The sequence below is a fragment of the Phodopus roborovskii genome, unplaced genomic scaffold (assembly GCF_943737965.1).
Source record: "Phodopus roborovskii unplaced genomic scaffold, PHOROB, whole genome shotgun sequence".
NCBI lineage: Eukaryota > Metazoa > Chordata > Mammalia > Rodentia > Cricetidae > Phodopus > Phodopus roborovskii.
The window spans coordinates 14,444,198-14,461,960 of NW_026126434.1; the positions used below are offsets into that span (position 1 = coordinate 14,444,198).

Genomic DNA, 17,763 nt, shown 5'->3' on the forward strand with positions numbered 1-17,763 from the left:
GGAAAGTCTTTGAGGTAGTTTAGTAAGATGATGACAGTAGCTTTAGAATTTTACCTAGAATTAATTTTACTATACCAATTAGCTATCTTTTTAAAGATTGGTAAAAGGAATAATAAGATTACTTTTATATATCAACTGCTGTGTATGAATTGTCGGCAGTAAATACCTAGTATCTGTACCTATTTTAGGAGTTGAACATATTATTAGCTTATTGAACATTTAATGGAGCATTAGACTAGATTTCATTGAGGGTTTGTCTTATTTAACATATGTATATAATATACTCTAAGTATATTCATATATATGTAGTGTGTGTGTTCTTGCCTGTGATCTGTGCATCGCTTGCATGGCATTGGATCCCTTGGAAGTAGAGTTGCAGATATTTATGAACCACTGAGTAGGTGCTGGGAATGAAGCCCAGGTCCTCTGCAAGAGCAGCCAGTGCTCTTAACTGCACAGACATCTTTGCATTCCTTTTTTTTAATGACAGTCCCACTAGGTATCCCCCAACTGGCCTACAACTCATTGTGTGGACCAGATTCAGAGAGATCTGGCTCAGAGTGGGGTTTTTTGTTTTTAATATTTTGTAATTAAAAATTCTAACTTGAGGCTTTTGTTTTATGAAGTTTTAAATGTCTTAGTTAATCTCTATTTAGACTCTTAAAGTCATAATTTCATAAATTCTCCATGTTGCAGAACTATATTATTATTTAGAATAAAAACTGAATGATTTATTTATTAAACAATTAAACATAGAAGTATTTTTATGTAGTTTATTAGAATTTTTAGAAATAGTAAATCTTTAGTTACTGGTTTTTCAGTAACAATGTTGTAAAATTTGGATTCATGAGATCTGAAAGGCAAGATTCATTTATATTAATCAGTAGGCTTAAAGAATCGTATCATGCCTGTGCTCTGTTGTTATCAGGACCCTTGTATAGGTGAAAGAGAATGTGTTTTAAATGTTGTAAATTAAGTGTATATAATGTTTTGATCTTGACTTTCTTATTTCAAATGTTAATGCATTTATTGCATACGTAGAAAGATTATATAGTGTCTTTTAAAAGTTTGCCTGTAGATAAAGCAATCTCCGAAAATATCCCTGCTACCCATGAATGCAATCTTCAGACTTCCTTTCTGAAAGTTTCTATCTGTTGAAATTTCTATACAAAAATGTAATTTTGTTGGATATGCTGGCCCATGTGATAGTACCTGCAGTTAGGAAATTGAGCATGGGGGACAGCTTGTATTACATTGCAAAAACCCTGTGTCAAAATAAAATAGGAACCAAATAAATAAGTAAATAGCATCATTCATTCTTGCCATGGTATTCTTCATTATTGTTTTCATTCATATGTATGTATCTTTCCAAGTACAGAACTATTTGTAAGTAGCCTCCTTTATTCACAATATTCACAAATTTGCTAGTGGGGCCAAAACTTAATACTGCCATCCACTTGCATGTACACTTAAGCTTTGAAGTGTCTAGACGCCTTTAATTGTTATCTATTTGTGTTTATTCATAAGCCTGCAGTGGTTTCCGGTGTGCATAAGAAAATGAACATTAGCTTGTGGAAGGCAGAATCAATTAGTCTGGATTTTGGAGACCATCAAGCTGATCTCCTGAACTGCAAAGACAGCATTGTTTCAAATGCCAACGTTAAGGAGTTCTGGGATGGTTTTGAAGAAATTTCAAGTATGTTATTTTTTTCCCCCACTGTTGTCTTACTCATAACCCTAAGGTGATAAATTACTAACACAATTTAATTCTTCACTTGTGAAGCATCCATATTTATATTGTTCTTCAGTTTATTAAAAAAATAAAGAGGCCTTCATGTAGTTACAGTTAATATATTCACAGCACTTAGTGAATTTGAGGCCAACTGAGCTAAATAAATAAGATAAAAAATAAAGAATTTAGAAACAAAATAATGGTTCATAATCCTAACTCTAGTCCTAATTTCCTTTAACTTTGACATAATTTAAACTGTATTTCCTAATAAGGACTTCCTCAATTATAGAAATAAAATTATATAGTGTATGTTAAACACTTTGAAAATTAAAAACTATAGATGTGTGAGATTAATATTAACAAATATAAATAATTAGGAAGAGCAATTCCTTTTAGATACTACAAGTAGTTAATGCCGTGTATCCCATATTTAAATCTTGAGGCTCGAGAGATGGTTCAGCAGCCCTTGCAGAGGGCCTGAGTTAGTCACTTTGGTTAACTGACAGCTGCCTGTAACTTTAGTTCCAGGACATCCAAGGCCCTCTTCAAACTTCCTTGGACACACACGCACGCACGCACGCACGCACGCACACGCACCAGCACCCATGAAGCATCTGTGTTCAACAGTCTTAACCATTCACATTTCTTTCGTGAATAAAAAGGCCTAAGTTGTACTTTAAGTAACTAACTTCTATTTTTATAGAACGGCAGAAAAACAAAAGTGGAGAAACTGTAGTTTTAAAGTTGAAAGACTGCCCATCTGGAGATGACTTTAAGACTATGATGCCAGCAAGGTATGACTTGGGAAGTTGAACCGGGCTTGTTCTTAGCATATAATACATATAAGTATTAAGGGGTTTTTGTTGTTGTTGTTGTTTTGTTTTTGTTTGGCTTTCTCAGTAAAAATAAATAACTAAAAAGTGAAACTAAGTCTCTGTAGCCTTATCAAGGGGGAAGACTTCATCCTGAAGAAGTATTTGTATTAGGGTTCTGTAGTATCCTGTTGTAGGCCTCCCTCTTGTTGGTGCATTTATGTACTTTGTTGTGTTTAGGAAAGTATAATTGTTACATTAGTATGTATATTTTATGCCTACCTTGTACAGTAATCCATTTTAGACTCTGAAGGTTTTGATTCTACAATAGTATTGCGTAGTTTAAGGGAAGGATATTCCAGTCTTCACAAATGAAGAATTTTATACCTCCTGCTGGGCTGTGGTGCTCATGCCTTTAATCCTAGCACTTATTGAGGCAGGTGGATCTCTGAGTTTGATACCAGCCCTGTCTACAGAGTGAGTTCCAGGGCAGCAAGAGAAACTCTGTAACCCCCCCCCCCAAATATTTTAAATACAAGTCTGTATTCAAAAGAAAGCTGTGTTGTTATCTTTAGATATGAAGACTTTTTAAGAAGTCTGCCATTGCCAGAATATTGCAACCCAGAAGGGAAGTTCAATTTGGCCTCCCACTTGCCAGGGTTCTTTGTACGCCCTGATCTAGGACCCAGGTTGTGCAGTGCCTATGGTAAGTATATGTTTACATTTCTCTTTAAGTTGGGATTTCATGACAGTTTAACAGATTTAAACCTAAAAGCAAATTGCCCAGTGATTTTTTTTTTTTAACCCATCAGTAAACCTGTTCTTTTAATAATTCTCTTAAAACCCTTTTTTAATGTTCAGTGTAATATAGGAATTAATAGCCAGTATATCCAAGTAAATACTTAATTCCTTATAACATTTCTATGTATTTTTATTGAATTGTTTTGTATGTGGCATTTATTGATAGTTTCTAGCAGCTATATTTTAGGGGCAAGTATAACAAGGCAACTAAAACAAAAGTTATAATTAAATTGTTTTATGGGAATAATAGCTGTACGTTATATGTGTACAGTACTTTGGAATGAAAGGTCTCATCTCTCACATAGGCGTTGCTGCTGCTAAAGATCATGACATAGGAACTACAAATCTCCACGTAGAAGCTTCTGATGTTGTGAATATTCTAGTCTATGTCGGCATAGCAAAGGGAAATGGTGTCCTTTCAAAAGCAGGTAAAGAAACTTATAGAGTAACCACTGTTGCTACTGGTTACAGGGCTAACACAGTAGATTGGGGGTAGGAGGTGTGTTCTAACCTTTGTTACCTGAAAATTACTTTTCTTGTTTATCATGTAGAAAAGAAAAAGTAGTAATTTTAAAAGTAAATGTTTTTATTTGAGCCTTTGTTTTTACTAAGTATTGTATTTATGAATGCTTTTTGTTAAAATCACTTGGAATTATGTGCTGAATAGCCACCAGGTTTTGAGGGTATCAGTGGGAGATACCATTTATGATTCTATCATACCCCCACCCCTTGGACTCCAAAGGAAAAACATGTTTTCTGTGACCATTTTTTCTATATTCTTAGATTTTACTTTTCATTCTTTTATTTCTCTGAATCTTTGCTGTCATCTGTTCCTTCCCTCTTAAATATAAAGTCACAGCTCTTAAAGTTTCCTTTTCCACAACTTCTCTTTAAGTGGTAGAGCATTTACCTAGTTCTGATTGATGATGTTGCAGTTAAATAAGAATAAGAGCAGACTAAAATTTTTTTATTCTGAGAAGTAATCCACCTCCTAACCAGTCATTCTGTTACCCCTGCCTTCAGAACTTTTCCCTTGCCCTCCTTGACACCCTCTGTCTCTTGCTTTCACTGAAACATACTTGTATAGTTCTTTCTGGACCATTGTGATGGGTCTCTTCAGTTTGGACTTAGCTGTACTGAATACTCACCTAATCTGACACCTCATGAATAGACTATGCTATAGTTACAGAAGTACCTTTTCTAGTTTGGTTTAATTCTGTCTATAGCTCAGAATAGATCTACAGTTGAATGACTAAGCTGTTGGAGATAGGGGAGTCATTCTCATACATACTATATTTTTGGCATATTTGGCATATTTCTCAACACTGTAAGACTTTGATTACTTAAGTCCTTAATGGTCATTTCTGACTATAATGAAGTACCCCCAACCCAGTTCTCTACAGAACTGGAGGTCATTGGCACATTTAGTTGTAGTTCTAGCGCTAGTATAGAAGTTCAGATTACATAAGCTTTCCAAATCTGTGACATTACTCTTAGTTGCCTTTTTTTTTTTTTTTTTTATGATCCTCTACTCTTACTTACTTGTTTGTTTGTATGAGTGTTTTGCTTGCCTTTATGTAAGTGTACCATATCTTGCACGCAAGTACCCACAGAGGCCAGAAGAAAGCATAGGGCCCACTGGAACTGGAGTAAAGTGGCCATGTGGGTGCTGGGAATTGAACCTAGGTCCTCTGCTAGAGCAGCAAGTACTCTTAGATATGGAACTGTCTCTTTGGTGCCTCTAATGTATTGAAATGTCCCCTTTAGCACTTTTTTCAGTTTGAGGAACTTAACATCTGCTGTTTGGCCTAAAGCACTGGAACCTTCTTACTTATTCTTATTCCCTATCCCCCTATTCCTAGCATCTTTCCTCTTTTGAAAAAAACTTTCTTTTAAACATTTTTTTTATTGGTGTTCTCAAAGGAATATTTTAGGATTATATTCATAAGTAAACATCTCAAGAAATAGTAGCCTGCTTGAACATACTGAGCTCACCTATGAGAGTTTTTCATTTACCAATGGAAAATTAACCTAGTCAGTAGTCAACTCTCATCTTACTGGTGATTCCTCTCTCAAGCAGTAAGATTTGAGATGGCAGCTCACCTCCCCATGTCTACAACAGTAAAATTTGAAATTAAAATAGAGTAGTAAAATTTAAGTTGGAAAGTTAGGAATAACAATCTATTAATTGAAATGTGTATTTTATTTAATGTATTGTGTTATGGCTTTTGTTGTTGTTTGTTTGAGGTAATGTCTTGTTTATATGGTTCTCTCTAGCTTTTTACTTGTTACATAGCCCTGGCTGGTCTTCAGTTCATGTCAGTCCTTCTGCCTTCACCTTGCAAGTGCTGGGATTATGGGAAGGCACCATCACATATGGCCCAGCCTGTAATTTTATTGAGAACACTTTAAAAATACAGTTTTGAAGTAAACTAAAGAAGGATAGAAGTTTATAGTAAGCTTGTAGTATTGTCCTTTTTTTTTTTTTTTAAATCCTTTTCATTAATTAGGGGAAACTTTGTCACACCTAACATCAAAAACTCAACTATTCTCTTAGTGCCTTTTTATTCGATTTGTATAGATTTATTAATATCTTCCTGGAACCCCATGAAGTCCTGAATTTTAAACCCTCCCCCAGAATGAACCTATTGTTACTCTATTAAATGTCTGATAAATATTTGAATAATGAAACCTTTGCAGTGATATTTGAATATTGTATTTTCCTGTCATAGATGTTAGGAAATATCTGTTACATCCTTTTATTAAGACCTTACACAACTTCATGAACTCCTGACTTTTTACCCCCTCTTCTCCAAGAAAAGAACATGAACCCTATTAATCCTCTAATAAATGTTTGAATTAGGAAAACTTTACAGCCAGATTTCAATATTATTGTAAAGATTTTTGCCATCACAGATGTTAGGAAACATCTGATATATTCTTTGCAGTAGACAGTATTTAAAACACAGAAAACAGACTGGAGAGATGGCTCAATGGTTAACAGTACTAGCTGTTCTTCCAGAAGACCCAAGTTCAGTTCCCAGCACTCACATGGCAGCTCACAGTTGTCTATAACTCTAATTCCAGCAGATCTGATGTCCTCTTTTGAATTTCTGAGGCAGTAGGCACACAATGTGGTACACAGATGGACATGTAAACAAAAACACGTTAAATAAATAAATAAATCTAAAATTCTTTTTGAATGAATATGAAAATTTTTGCTATAATGTTCATCCTTGAAATTCCTAGAGTTGATACTTTTATGTTTTTCCAAATTTCCTTATGTAGATACAGTGATTTCCAATATGCCAAAATATGATTGCCTGACGTTTCCTTAGAACCATAGCTTTGTGAAGAGATGACAAATTAGCTATCCTATTGAAATTAACCAGAATTCTTCTCATTAGTAACCCATATTAAGCAAATGCACGCATATAACTAAGCCTTTTACTTACTTCATTGAACCTTTTAGCTCAAACATAAAATCAAGGTAATGATTCCTGTTGGATTTAGTAGATAGAGAAGACAAATAATAAATGTCAAAAAATAACTTTTTGTAGGTTAAGGTATGCCTTGAGTTTATGCTGTTCAGACCACCCCTGAGACAGGGAGGGTGTTGTTTAGTTTGAAACTAATTAAGTTTCTAGCTCTAAAGTACATAGTCTCTGTCCCTTAAGCAAACTCGTGGGAAATCACTGCTTTTCTTCCTGTGGGCACAGGAGCCGGAAACTCGGGGCTCTCCTACCCCAACAGTGTTGGGTATATAACCTTGCAGTGGGATCACATACTTTTACTAGAACCTAGAACAGGAGGATCATGAGTTGCAATTCAGACTGTTCTATAGCAAGTTACAGACTTGCTTGGGTTGCATATGAATCCCCCCCACCTCCCCCCCCAAAAAAAAGTTAAGACGAAAGGTCTTGTGCTCTGGTAATCCGCCTTAGAAGGTCTTAGGTCTCTAGTGGTCTGAACTGACCAACTGAAAATAATTGCCTGTGTTTCAGGAACACTTAAGAAATTTGAAGAAGAAGAATTGGATGATATGTTAAGGAAAAGATTAAAGGATTCGAGTGAAATGCCTGGTGCTCTGTGGCATATTTATGCTGGAAAAGATCTTGACAAGATAAGGGAATTCCTTCAAAAGGTATAATTGAAGTTTCAGAGAATTCTACCTCTACGTTGAACTAATTATTTTCTACCTTTTTTTTTTTAAGCGTTCTGCAGTGTTAAATAATGTAATACTTTTAGTTCTTTTTAGTGTTTTATTGAATTTCAAAAGCTCCTTTATATTGAGCTAGAGAGTTGGCTCAGCAGTTAGGATCATTTGATGTTCTTGTAGAGGACCCAGGTTTATTCCCACCATCCACATAGCAGCCCATAACCATCAAAAGACCTCTTCTGGCCTTTGAATGCACCATGAACACATATGCAGGGAAAACACCCATACTGATAAATTGTATAAAAACAATTTTTTAGAGCTATGTTCTCTTGTTTTTAAAGTCCATTTTATTTTGAGGGTTTTGAACAGCAACCTGTTCATGGCTGTTAATGCTCTCTTGGGCTTTACAGTGAAGTACTACCCTACCCAAGAGACACACATAGTCATCATCATACTGGTAAAAAGAGATATTAGGAATTGCCTAGTAGTTTTGGGTTTTTTTTAATCTTTGAAAATTTCATGCATGTATATAATGTATCGTGATCATATCCATCTCTTTCTAGCTCCTCCCTTTCTACCACTCATCTCCCTCCTTCCTGTCTTTTTTGTGTATTTGTGTGGTGATGGCAAAGGGGGTGTTCAAGACAGGGTTTCTCTGTGTAGCCCTGGTGATCTTGGAACTCACTCTGTAGACCAGGCTGACCTTGAACTCTGCCTGTCTCTGCTTCCCAAGTACCTGGGATTAATTGTGTGCGAGCCGCCAACTCTGATGGGTATGAGTATGGGTTATCCAGTAGGCCATGGGCATCCTACCAGTGGCCACCGCTAAAGACAAGTGACTCTATCTAAGAATCCATCAGCTGCCAATAGCTCCTTGCTAGGGGTGGGGTCTGTGAGGTTCTCATCCCCGCCACAGATTTTGGAAATTGTGAATGGTTTAAATTTGTGCAGATGATCACAGCTGCTGTGGGTTTGTGTGTTTAACAGCATGTTCCTTTCAGAAGATGAGATTCCATAGTCACAGCTCTTCTCCCCATCCTCTAGCCTCCACATTTGCTCTGCTTTTGCTTCAGCAGTGTTCCCCAGAGGGTTTGAAGGTTGATGTGCATGTCCCATCTATGGATGGCTTGCTTTGAGCACTTCAGAGTCTCTACACCAACCTTCACCTGCTATAAGAAGATGCCTCCCTGCCCAAGTTGATAGCATCAGAACCATCTAGGTAGATGTTAAAACATGAGACTAGTTTTCTCAGTTTGGTCCTGACTCCCGATCTCAACAGCGATTCTACTTCACCATATTTGATTGGTCACCATATTTGTTTGAACATAACTAAATTTTTATTTCATAATGCTTTTAATTCTTGGGTTAATTTCTAATTGCCCAGAAAGTGACTAAAACTAGTGATAAAATAAAAGTCAGTGGCTTGAAGGATTTAACAAGTCACTATTGCTTTCTTTGTTCATCCTCTTGGAAGGATTGAAATAATGTCCCTGTGATGTATGTGAAGTCAAGAGCCATTCCAAATCACTACATTTAGAATGTCTAAAAGTGTTCTAACCTAAAATATAGTTAAGTATGCCTTTTAAATCTAGTTTTTTATTAGCTATTAATAGTTCTTGAAATAGATTCTTGAAGAGTTAGGTCATGACATCTATAACAGTTGTCCTTGTATATATCCTTAAGGGGTTATGAAATCTATGTGCATGATTGGTTTGGCTAGAGAGGAAAACAGGCAAGTTTTTTTTTTTTTTTTTTCCTTTCTACATGAATAGGAAACAAATGTATGGAAGAAAACCAAATAGGTGAGTTCCAGGAGAAAGTAGTAGCAAGAAGGGACCATGCACACTTCTAACAGCTGTGGTACTTTAATACCATTTGACTTCATAAATAATTGCAGTATGTTTAAAGACCGATTCTTACTCCAGCTCTGAGTGGCCTAGAACTCACTGTATGGAACAGATAGGCCTCTAACCCAGAGAGATCCAGCCATTTCTGCCTCTGCAATGCTGGGATAAGCCTTGTTTTCTTAGAATTAAGAGCAGTTGTTGATAATTTTTGTTTGAGATTTGTTTTATATGTACAGGTAGTTTGCCTGCATTTATGTCTGTGTACCATGTGCATGCAGTGCCTGAGGCACCGAAAGACAGCATTGGCTCCTTTGGAAGTAGGAGTTGTAGATGGTTAACTGCCATATGGATATTGGGAGTCAAACCCACATCCTCTGCAAAAGTAGCCAGTGCTCTTAACTATTGAGCCATCTCTCCAGTCCCTAGTCATTGTTTTATAAGAGTATTCAAGCAAAAGACCAATATAAGACAGACTTTTCTTCGATTAAGTTGGTATGCATATTTTTATTTTAACTTATATCAGATTTCAAAAGAACAAGGCCTTGAAGTTCTGCCAGAGCATGATCCAATACGGGACCAAAGCTGGTATGTGAATAGAAAGCTCCGCCAGAGACTACTTGAGGAATATGGAGTGAGAGCCTGCACTTTGATTCAGTTCCTTGGTGATGCCATTGTTTTGCCAGCAGGAACACTTCATCAGGTACATATTTATGTAATTCTAACACCTCTATACTGGGAAGAACTTTGGAAAAGAAATTATTCTGTGTATAGGTAAAAATAAAAAATGTTAAGTAGGAAGATTACCAGTACCATTGTATTTCCATTACAATGGTGCTTATAGTGTTTGAAATCTAGAGTAATTGAGTACTTCTCTACAGTAACTTCCTTGATAGTGTGCTGGATGATTGTGTTGCTTATGGACTCATGTTCATTTCAGAGATGTTCATCACAGTCACTTGTGAATTGGGATTTGGAACCTTTTATGCCATTTACTTGTGCTAGCCTCATCAGAGTCTAGCTAACTTGTACTCAAATGTAGATGACTTTAAGAAAACTGTCTATGCTAAGATAGACTAAGACTTCAGTTTGATTAACAGAGAATAGGACTTGTGGATCCTTGCTAATTGTCAGGGTGGTTGTTGCTGTTTTTCAGTCATTTGAGACATGCTGTTAGTCTTCCAAGTTCTGGGGTATTTAATGGAGTCTTGCCTTGCAGACAAGGTCTTCCTGAACTGGCAGTGGTGTTGCTGCCTGTGGCTCCCTGGTGCTGGGATTATAGATGTTTGTCACCACACCTCATTTCAGTGTTTTCATTCATAGTCTTGGTACAACTTTTAAATTATACATGTATTGGTATCATAAGCAAGTGAGTACAGGTGGTGCCTGTGGAAGCATGAGCTAGGATGAGCTATAGTTGAGCGTGTTGGGAACTAAAATCAAGTCCTCTTAATTGCCCGGCCTTCTTTCTAGCATAGGCTACCCTGGAACTTACTGTGTAGCTTCTGAGTATGACCTAGAACTTGTGCTCCTTTTGCCTCCTCTACCTTCTGCTTTTATGAGAATGCCATTTCATTGCACTCATACCAGCTGTGATGTTCACACTTGTAAAGCTTGTACTCTGGAAGTGAAAGGATTGTGTCAGTTCTGTTCCTGCATGGATTATAGTCAGACCCTCTTCTGATAGACAAATAGTATTAATGTGATCATACAGTGTGTGTCATTGTGTTTTAAATTGTGGATATGTGAGTATAGGTGCCCACAAGGCCAGAGGCATCAGGTCCTCCTGGAGATGACGGTACAGGTTACTGTCTTAGTAAGACCTGACATAGGTGCTGAGACCTGAAGTCACATCTTTAAGAGTTGTACACGTTTTTAACTGCTGAGCCACCTATTCTTAGCCTATTCTTACTCCTTAAATCTGTTTGTTTGTTTCTTTCTTGTTGCATTTTTGAGACAGGGTTTCTCTTTGTAGCCTTGCCTATCCTGGAAGTGGCTCTGTAGACCTGACTGGCCTTGAACAGTTCTGTCTGCCTCTGCCTCCCAAGTGCTGAGATTTGAACCACCACCTCCCAGCTCAAGTCTGGTTTTTCTTTATAATGCCTTTCATGTTCATCCATGGTGTATAGAGCAAGTGATCCATTTTTTTATTGCTAGTGTGCTGTGGCAGCATAGAAAATACTTTTCAGTCATCTTTGCAACTGGAATACATTTTGGGTGTTCCTAGTTTGGGCAATAAATAAATGTAAACATCTACGTATAGGTAAATAATGACTGGTGGCATTTGCCCTATCAGATGATAAATGGGTGACTAACTTTAGGAAACTCTCATTGCTCTCTTAAGGAGTTTGTGCCTTTCCTCACATTGGTGTTAGGTTCAGCTTATTTTCTCTGCTTCCTCTCTAGCGCTGGGGACTTTGAGGTTGTTGTTTTGTAAGGAGTGGGTCTCGGGTATAAAGGAAATGACAGAGTTGAGATGGCATTTTGTTGTCTAGACAGGGTTGGCTTTAGATGTGCAGTGATCTCCTGACTGGGTGCCAGCATACTTTTCTTACAGGTGCTATACTCCAGCCCTAGTCTTTCTGACTCTTTGGTAGTCACATTGGGAGAGAAAATGAACTTTCACATTTCCAATAATCAATCCTGATGTCACTGTCTAGGGACTACACTGTGAGATGTCCAAACTGTTTGAACCATGTAGCCCTGCATCTCAGGGCCAGCACTGATAGGAAAGAAGCATCAGATGTGAGAAGACAGTGACATTTAAAAAGTACAGGGCACAGTAAACGTTTATCTTAGCAACTGGAAGTGTGATGGCCACAGTTCCCTTCAGAATTTACAGCCCACTCTAAAATTGTAACTTTTAAGTCTCATGTTTGTAAGCCTTACAAAATATGTGAAATTATATCCATCCATAGACAAAGCTGCTAAACCTTTCTCTCCACTGTAGTGTTCTGAATGTGTAAGAACTGGGGCTAGAGCATAGTAGCAGAACAATGGCCTAGACTGTGAGGCTCAAACCTCCCCCCCCCCAATTCCCTCACCCCCCAGCACCACAGGAGAGGAAATGGAAAAGAAAATGAACATAAAACCTTTATTAATAAGTTTACCCTAAGATTCTTAGCTTACTAGACTGCTTTAGCATTTATAGTGAATGACATCATGGTCATGATATCTTTAGGAGTTACAAATTGTCTGCCAGGTTTGGGTGATCGGGGTGCACACCTTTAATCCCAGCACTTGTGAGGCAGAGGTAGATGGATCTCTGTGAGTTTGAGACCAGCCAGGTCTACAGAGTGAGTTCCAAGACAGCCAGAGCTCCACAAAGAAACCCTGTCAGATATGTGGGGGGAGAGTTACAAATATTGTCTGCATTTTAACTACCAGAAGAGATGTGTGGCAAAACCTTCTCACCTAACGTTTTCACAAACCAAATAATGATGATTAACCCTATTTTAAAAGATAACATTCAGACTATAAACATGAAAATCTCTGTTTTCTTACCTCCCTCCTTATGATTAAAGATTCAAACAGGAAAAGAAAAGGCATATATGAAATGGGAAGGCTCTTGTGTTCTGCTTTAAAACTGGATCCTTTCTTCTTTAACTCTCAGGCTTTCAGCCAAGTATATCAGACAGGGGTTGTACAGAAACACATGCATCCTGTAAGCAGTAATAAAAGTTGTCAGTCAGAAAACATTCTAAAACAGCCCTAAATTGGCAAAGCTGATGTAACCTTTTCTAGTTCTGGGAGGTAACACAGCTCAGAAGAGCTCGAAAGAGCCAGGAGGCTATTTTAAGAAGAGTCTTTAAGGATATCTTTGTCAGCACACAACTGACCACTGAAAAAGTATGGGACAGAGATTTCCTGACCATGCCCAGCAAGAAATACAGCCTTCTCAGAAACTCTGCAGTGTGACTAAAGAATGACTGTAGTCCTCAATAACCCATGACACCAAACCTTAAGAAAAGGTAGAATGATTCCCAAGGCTCACATGGTAATGTTCAGATGCCCAGTTTTCAGCCTAGAGTGATAAACACATGCACAGAAACAAAAGGATGGTCTGTTCAGAGGAGAGAATATATCGACAGGAATATTCCCAAGGAAGCCCAGAACACAAAGGAAACACCATGGATAAAAGATCTAAAGGGGAAACCACAAGGATGATGTATGAAGAGAATAAAAAGATCAAGACATGGAACAAAGGATCTAAGTCAGAATTTTGGAGGTACAAATGACTTTAGGTCATGCTAGAACTAAACATATCAAAAAATCAAAAGGTAACATGTTAAGACTCCTGAGGACTCACAGCATGCCCAGATAAGACATGGGAATCACAAGGCATTGGAGACTATGTAGCTGGTATGAGAGAGTTAATGTAGCAGTGTAAAGTATCTGTTAGACAAGACATCACAGGAGTTGGGCTCCTGATGACTTGCCATTTATTGGCTGATTTGTCTTGGGACAGGAGCTGAGCATCTCATCCATAGTCTACAGTTCTGAATAGAGCATCTGTTCTACAGAAAATAGGAAGACCCAGTGAGACTGTACAGACATGCTGCACATGTGAGGCTCCCACTGTTACTCCAGAGGAACCAGAAGCCCAATGAGCACAGAAACAGAGCGCTTACTTAATGGTGCTACCAACTTGTCAATAGAGGCACAGTGCCCGAGTTAAGCAGCCCTGCAGACTTCAGCAGCTGTTCAGGTGGTCATATGTCCAGAGGAATTCTAGCCCCTCTGGAACCCCATCACACTGTCATCAATTAGAGTCTTTCCCAGTCTCCATTTCCCTCTTACTATCAGCTTCATCTCACTCCTCCCAATTAAATTTGTTTTGCACACTTAAAAATTAGAGTAAATGTAAGTGCTGCTTAGTTTTTCAGTTATTCCTTCTTTCCCAGGAATTTTTATGGCATTTAAAAGTCTCTTTTAAAGACAAAGACTTAAAAAACAATCTCAAATTAGATCCACTTGGGCCTTCTCTTGTTACACAGAGCATTTAGAGAAAGCAGTTGTAGGACCAAGGACGTGCAGAAGGTGTGACTGCTAAACAAATGACATAGTGATGACTGAAGAAAACCCATCTAGTCAACCAAAAGAAACTTTAGAATAACTTTTAAGACTAAAATCACATGAGATTAGAGGGTTGCTTTAATTGGCTAATTTGAACCAAAGGCACAAATTAAAAAAAAAAAAAAAAAAAAAAAAACCTAGATCAGTTCTGAAACTAAATTTCTGGCCCCAGTGTCTAACAAATGAACTAAGTTGCATTTCCTTGTTTTGTTTTGTTTTTGTTTTTTTTTTTTTTTTTTTTTTGTTTTGTTTTTTTAATTCTTTGATCTAAGAATTAATGTTGCATGACTAACAAAGGAATAGCAACCACACAGATTGAGTGTTTTATAGCCTCTCTCCTTAGCAAGATTTTAATAATACATTTTGAAAGACCATCTAAACAATATTGATAATTTAGGATCATACTAGCCTCTCCAAAGGATTCCTGGAAAAGTCATTTGTTTTTATCATTTAAAAATACTTCATTTACAAAGTCACTTCACATGAAGCTGTTTGGTGACATAACTTTCTCATTAAAGTGTGGTCTTAAGCTCTGAAATCCATTTGATGTTTTGGGAAAATTCTCTAGCAGAATTGTCCTTTGTATTTATTCATTTTAGACAGCTTGACTTTTCTTCCACTCTGACCTTCTAAGATCTGTATTTCTCATTTTTTCTTTTGGAATAGGTACAAAATTTTCACAGCTGTATTCAGGTAACGGAAGACTTTGTCTCCCCAGAACATCTTGTACAGTCATTTCATTTAACACAGGAACTGAGGCTTTTGAAAGAAGAAATCAATTATGATGATAAGCTACAGGTAAGAAATGTTCCAAGGAGATCATTTTGTTTTCTGGCTTTTTATATTCAGAAAACAGTGTGTATATACTCCAGCTTAGGCAGCTATTGCCTGCTTGGCACACTAAGATAACCACATGGGTTTAACTGAACTCATTGACTGACTGGTGCTGAAATCTGGCACTTGGAACCTTTATGTTTCTTTCTTAAATTTGATACTCCTTGGTTCCCAATTAATCGCTTTGCTTTTTAAGCAGGCCTGTAGTGCATGCCTGGTAGTCCTAGCACCTGGGAGGCTGCAGCATGCAGTTGCTATTGAGTTTGAGGCTCACTTGGACTATAGTGAAATCCTGTCTTGAAATGTATATGTACCTTTGTTTTTAATCCAGCAGCTGTCCTTTGTGAATTTCTCCCCAGCTCAATTGATTGCAAATACCATCTCTTTCAGGTTAAGAATATTTTGTATCATGCAGTCAAAGAAATGGTGCGGGCCTTGAAGATGCATGAAGATGAAGTAGAGGATATGGAGGACACTTAAGTGTGGTGGGAACTGGGATGCCTTCAAGTGACGATAGGTCTGACTTGCGCTCCATTAAACCATCAGTGCCAAGAAATTCTCTTTGTAGTAATTACTTGCTACTGACAACCATACCAGTATAGCATTATGTCACGGCCCATGATTCAATGCTAGCTATAAAACAAGCTAAATTTAAAGCAGCACTATATAGCTGCTCCTGTATCATAGTGTATATGATGTTTGTGAAGATGCCAGATTTAAAATGATGTATTTATTTTTGGTAAAAAAAAAAAAAAAAAATCTATGCTATATTGTTGATCAAGTGTAAATGTGCTCTTGTACAGTTTAATAAAATAACTGATATTTTTCACTACATTGAGACAGTTACTGTGAGAATAGGACATAAACACCAGCTGTTGCCTGCGTTTGGAAAAGTGCTGGATTGCACAGCAGTCATGTTATAATCAGAAAATTACTGCCAAATAATTGTAAAATGTGTAAAATAGAAAGTATATAAAGTAGATACTAAACTAAACTCAGACACTTCAATATTTTGTTGAAGCTATTGACTGTACAATTAAACATTTTCAAAAGGTGTAATTTATTTAAAATTGTCCCATTTTGGTAAAATTTATGTGAAGTTTTAAAGCTAAATATTAAACTTAATATGCTATGTAAATATATACATATATACATTTAAGGATGTATTTTTTTAAAACATTGGCTTGCTTTTGTTAAAGTGCAAGTGTTACATATGGCTTTGTACATTACAGTTGAAAGGGGTTTTACATTTTCCATTAAAAGACTTTATCAAGAAGCCTGATGTTCCAGTTCTCTCTGGTGTGACCGTGCTGGGATAAAGCAGAGCTTGCAGCCACAGGCTGTGACTGGGAACTCTGCAACTCATTGTGTGGCCCTGTCAAGTTTGTTTTGTTTCCGTAGTTGATCACTGTCCCAGCTTGAGGCTAGCCTTTGCTGCTGGAATATGTAGTTCTCCCTTGACATCTATGGGTATTGAGTAGAAAAAAAGGAGTAGCCCAAGTTGGCTACCTTGCAGTTTGCTTAGATTTAACTTGATTTGTGTCCATCACCATTTAGCTTCATGTGTTATGACACCCATTTTACCCAGGCAAGGTTCAGCAACTCATTTTACATTAGTTGCTTATGCCTGGCACAAGATCCATTGAGATTGAAGCTAACTCCTTGCCAGGAGGAAAATGTACTGAAGACTAAATTTTACATGTGAGCTTTGTACTGGATATAATTTCCCAAAATGTCCTCAACTCCATATGGGTGTTTGTTTTCTTTTTACAGTCTCTCCCTCCCCTGCCCTATTTGAAACATGTTCTTTTTCTGAGACCTGGGTCTGACATTTTGGGTAAGCCTGGCTGACCAGGAAGCCTCCATCTCTTATCTCCCCAACACTGAGATTATAGACCCTGCCCTACCACTTAGCTTTTTATGAAGAGATTTATATAGGGCTTGCTGTCAGGTCCTCATGCTTGCCTAGCAACTTGACCAACAGAACTATCTCCCCATTGCCTTGAGCAATGATTACATTTCACCCCTTTCTTTTTGGTTGGCTATATTGTTCCTCATTTAAGGAAATATCTTACTGTGTCCATTTCCTGTGTAAAGTGATTATAGGGATTATCTAGGTTACAAGCTGGAGACCTGGCTCAGTGTTTAAAAAAAGCCTGCTCTACAATCATGGGAACTAGGGTTCACATCACCCCAGCACCATGTAAGTAGTGGGGTGCCCCTATAAATAAATAACTCTGAGGGGTAAAGATGGGGTCACTTGAGGCTGTTGGTCTCTAGGGACTAGGGAGGTGGCTCAAAGGTTAAGAGCACATGCTGCTTTTGCAGAGGATTCAAGTTCGATTCCCAGAATCCACATAGATGACACGCAACCACCTTTAACTCTAGCTCCAGGGGATTTTACACTACATGTGTACCTGCACTTACATAATAAACACATAATCCAAAGAAATCTTGAACATGTTCAGGTAGCAACCCTGCCTCAAAGGAATTATCAGAGAGCAA

The 17,763-nt window shown here is 37.5% G+C and overlaps 1 protein-coding gene across 7 annotated transcripts in view; it reads left to right on the forward strand.

The window, feature by feature from the left end:
- The window catches only part of Jmjd1c (jumonji domain containing 1C), a 114,473-nt gene extending 97,939 nt beyond the window's left edge, over window positions 1-16,534 (forward strand). For 6 of the 7 annotated variants that reach the window (XM_051186836.1, XM_051186837.1, XM_051186838.1 and 3 more), the window contains 8 exons: window positions 1,528-1,696; window positions 2,436-2,526; window positions 3,120-3,250; window positions 3,651-3,773; window positions 7,350-7,489; window positions 9,875-10,051; window positions 15,091-15,222; window positions 15,649-16,534. In XM_051186836.1, coding sequence (XP_051042793.1) covers window positions 1,528-1,696; window positions 2,436-2,526; window positions 3,120-3,250; window positions 3,651-3,773; window positions 7,350-7,489; window positions 9,875-10,051; window positions 15,091-15,222; window positions 15,649-15,738 — 1,053 coding nt within the window. In that variant the 3' untranslated portion in view covers window positions 15,739-16,534. Of the gene's footprint in view, window positions 1-1,527; window positions 1,697-2,435; window positions 2,527-3,119; window positions 3,251-3,650; window positions 3,774-7,349; window positions 7,490-9,874; window positions 10,052-13,816; window positions 14,057-15,090; window positions 15,223-15,648 lie in introns of those variants that run through there. The other variant, XR_007834678.1, reaches the window with a different exon arrangement.
- The last annotated feature ends 1,229 nt before the right edge of the window (window positions 16,535-17,763 follow it).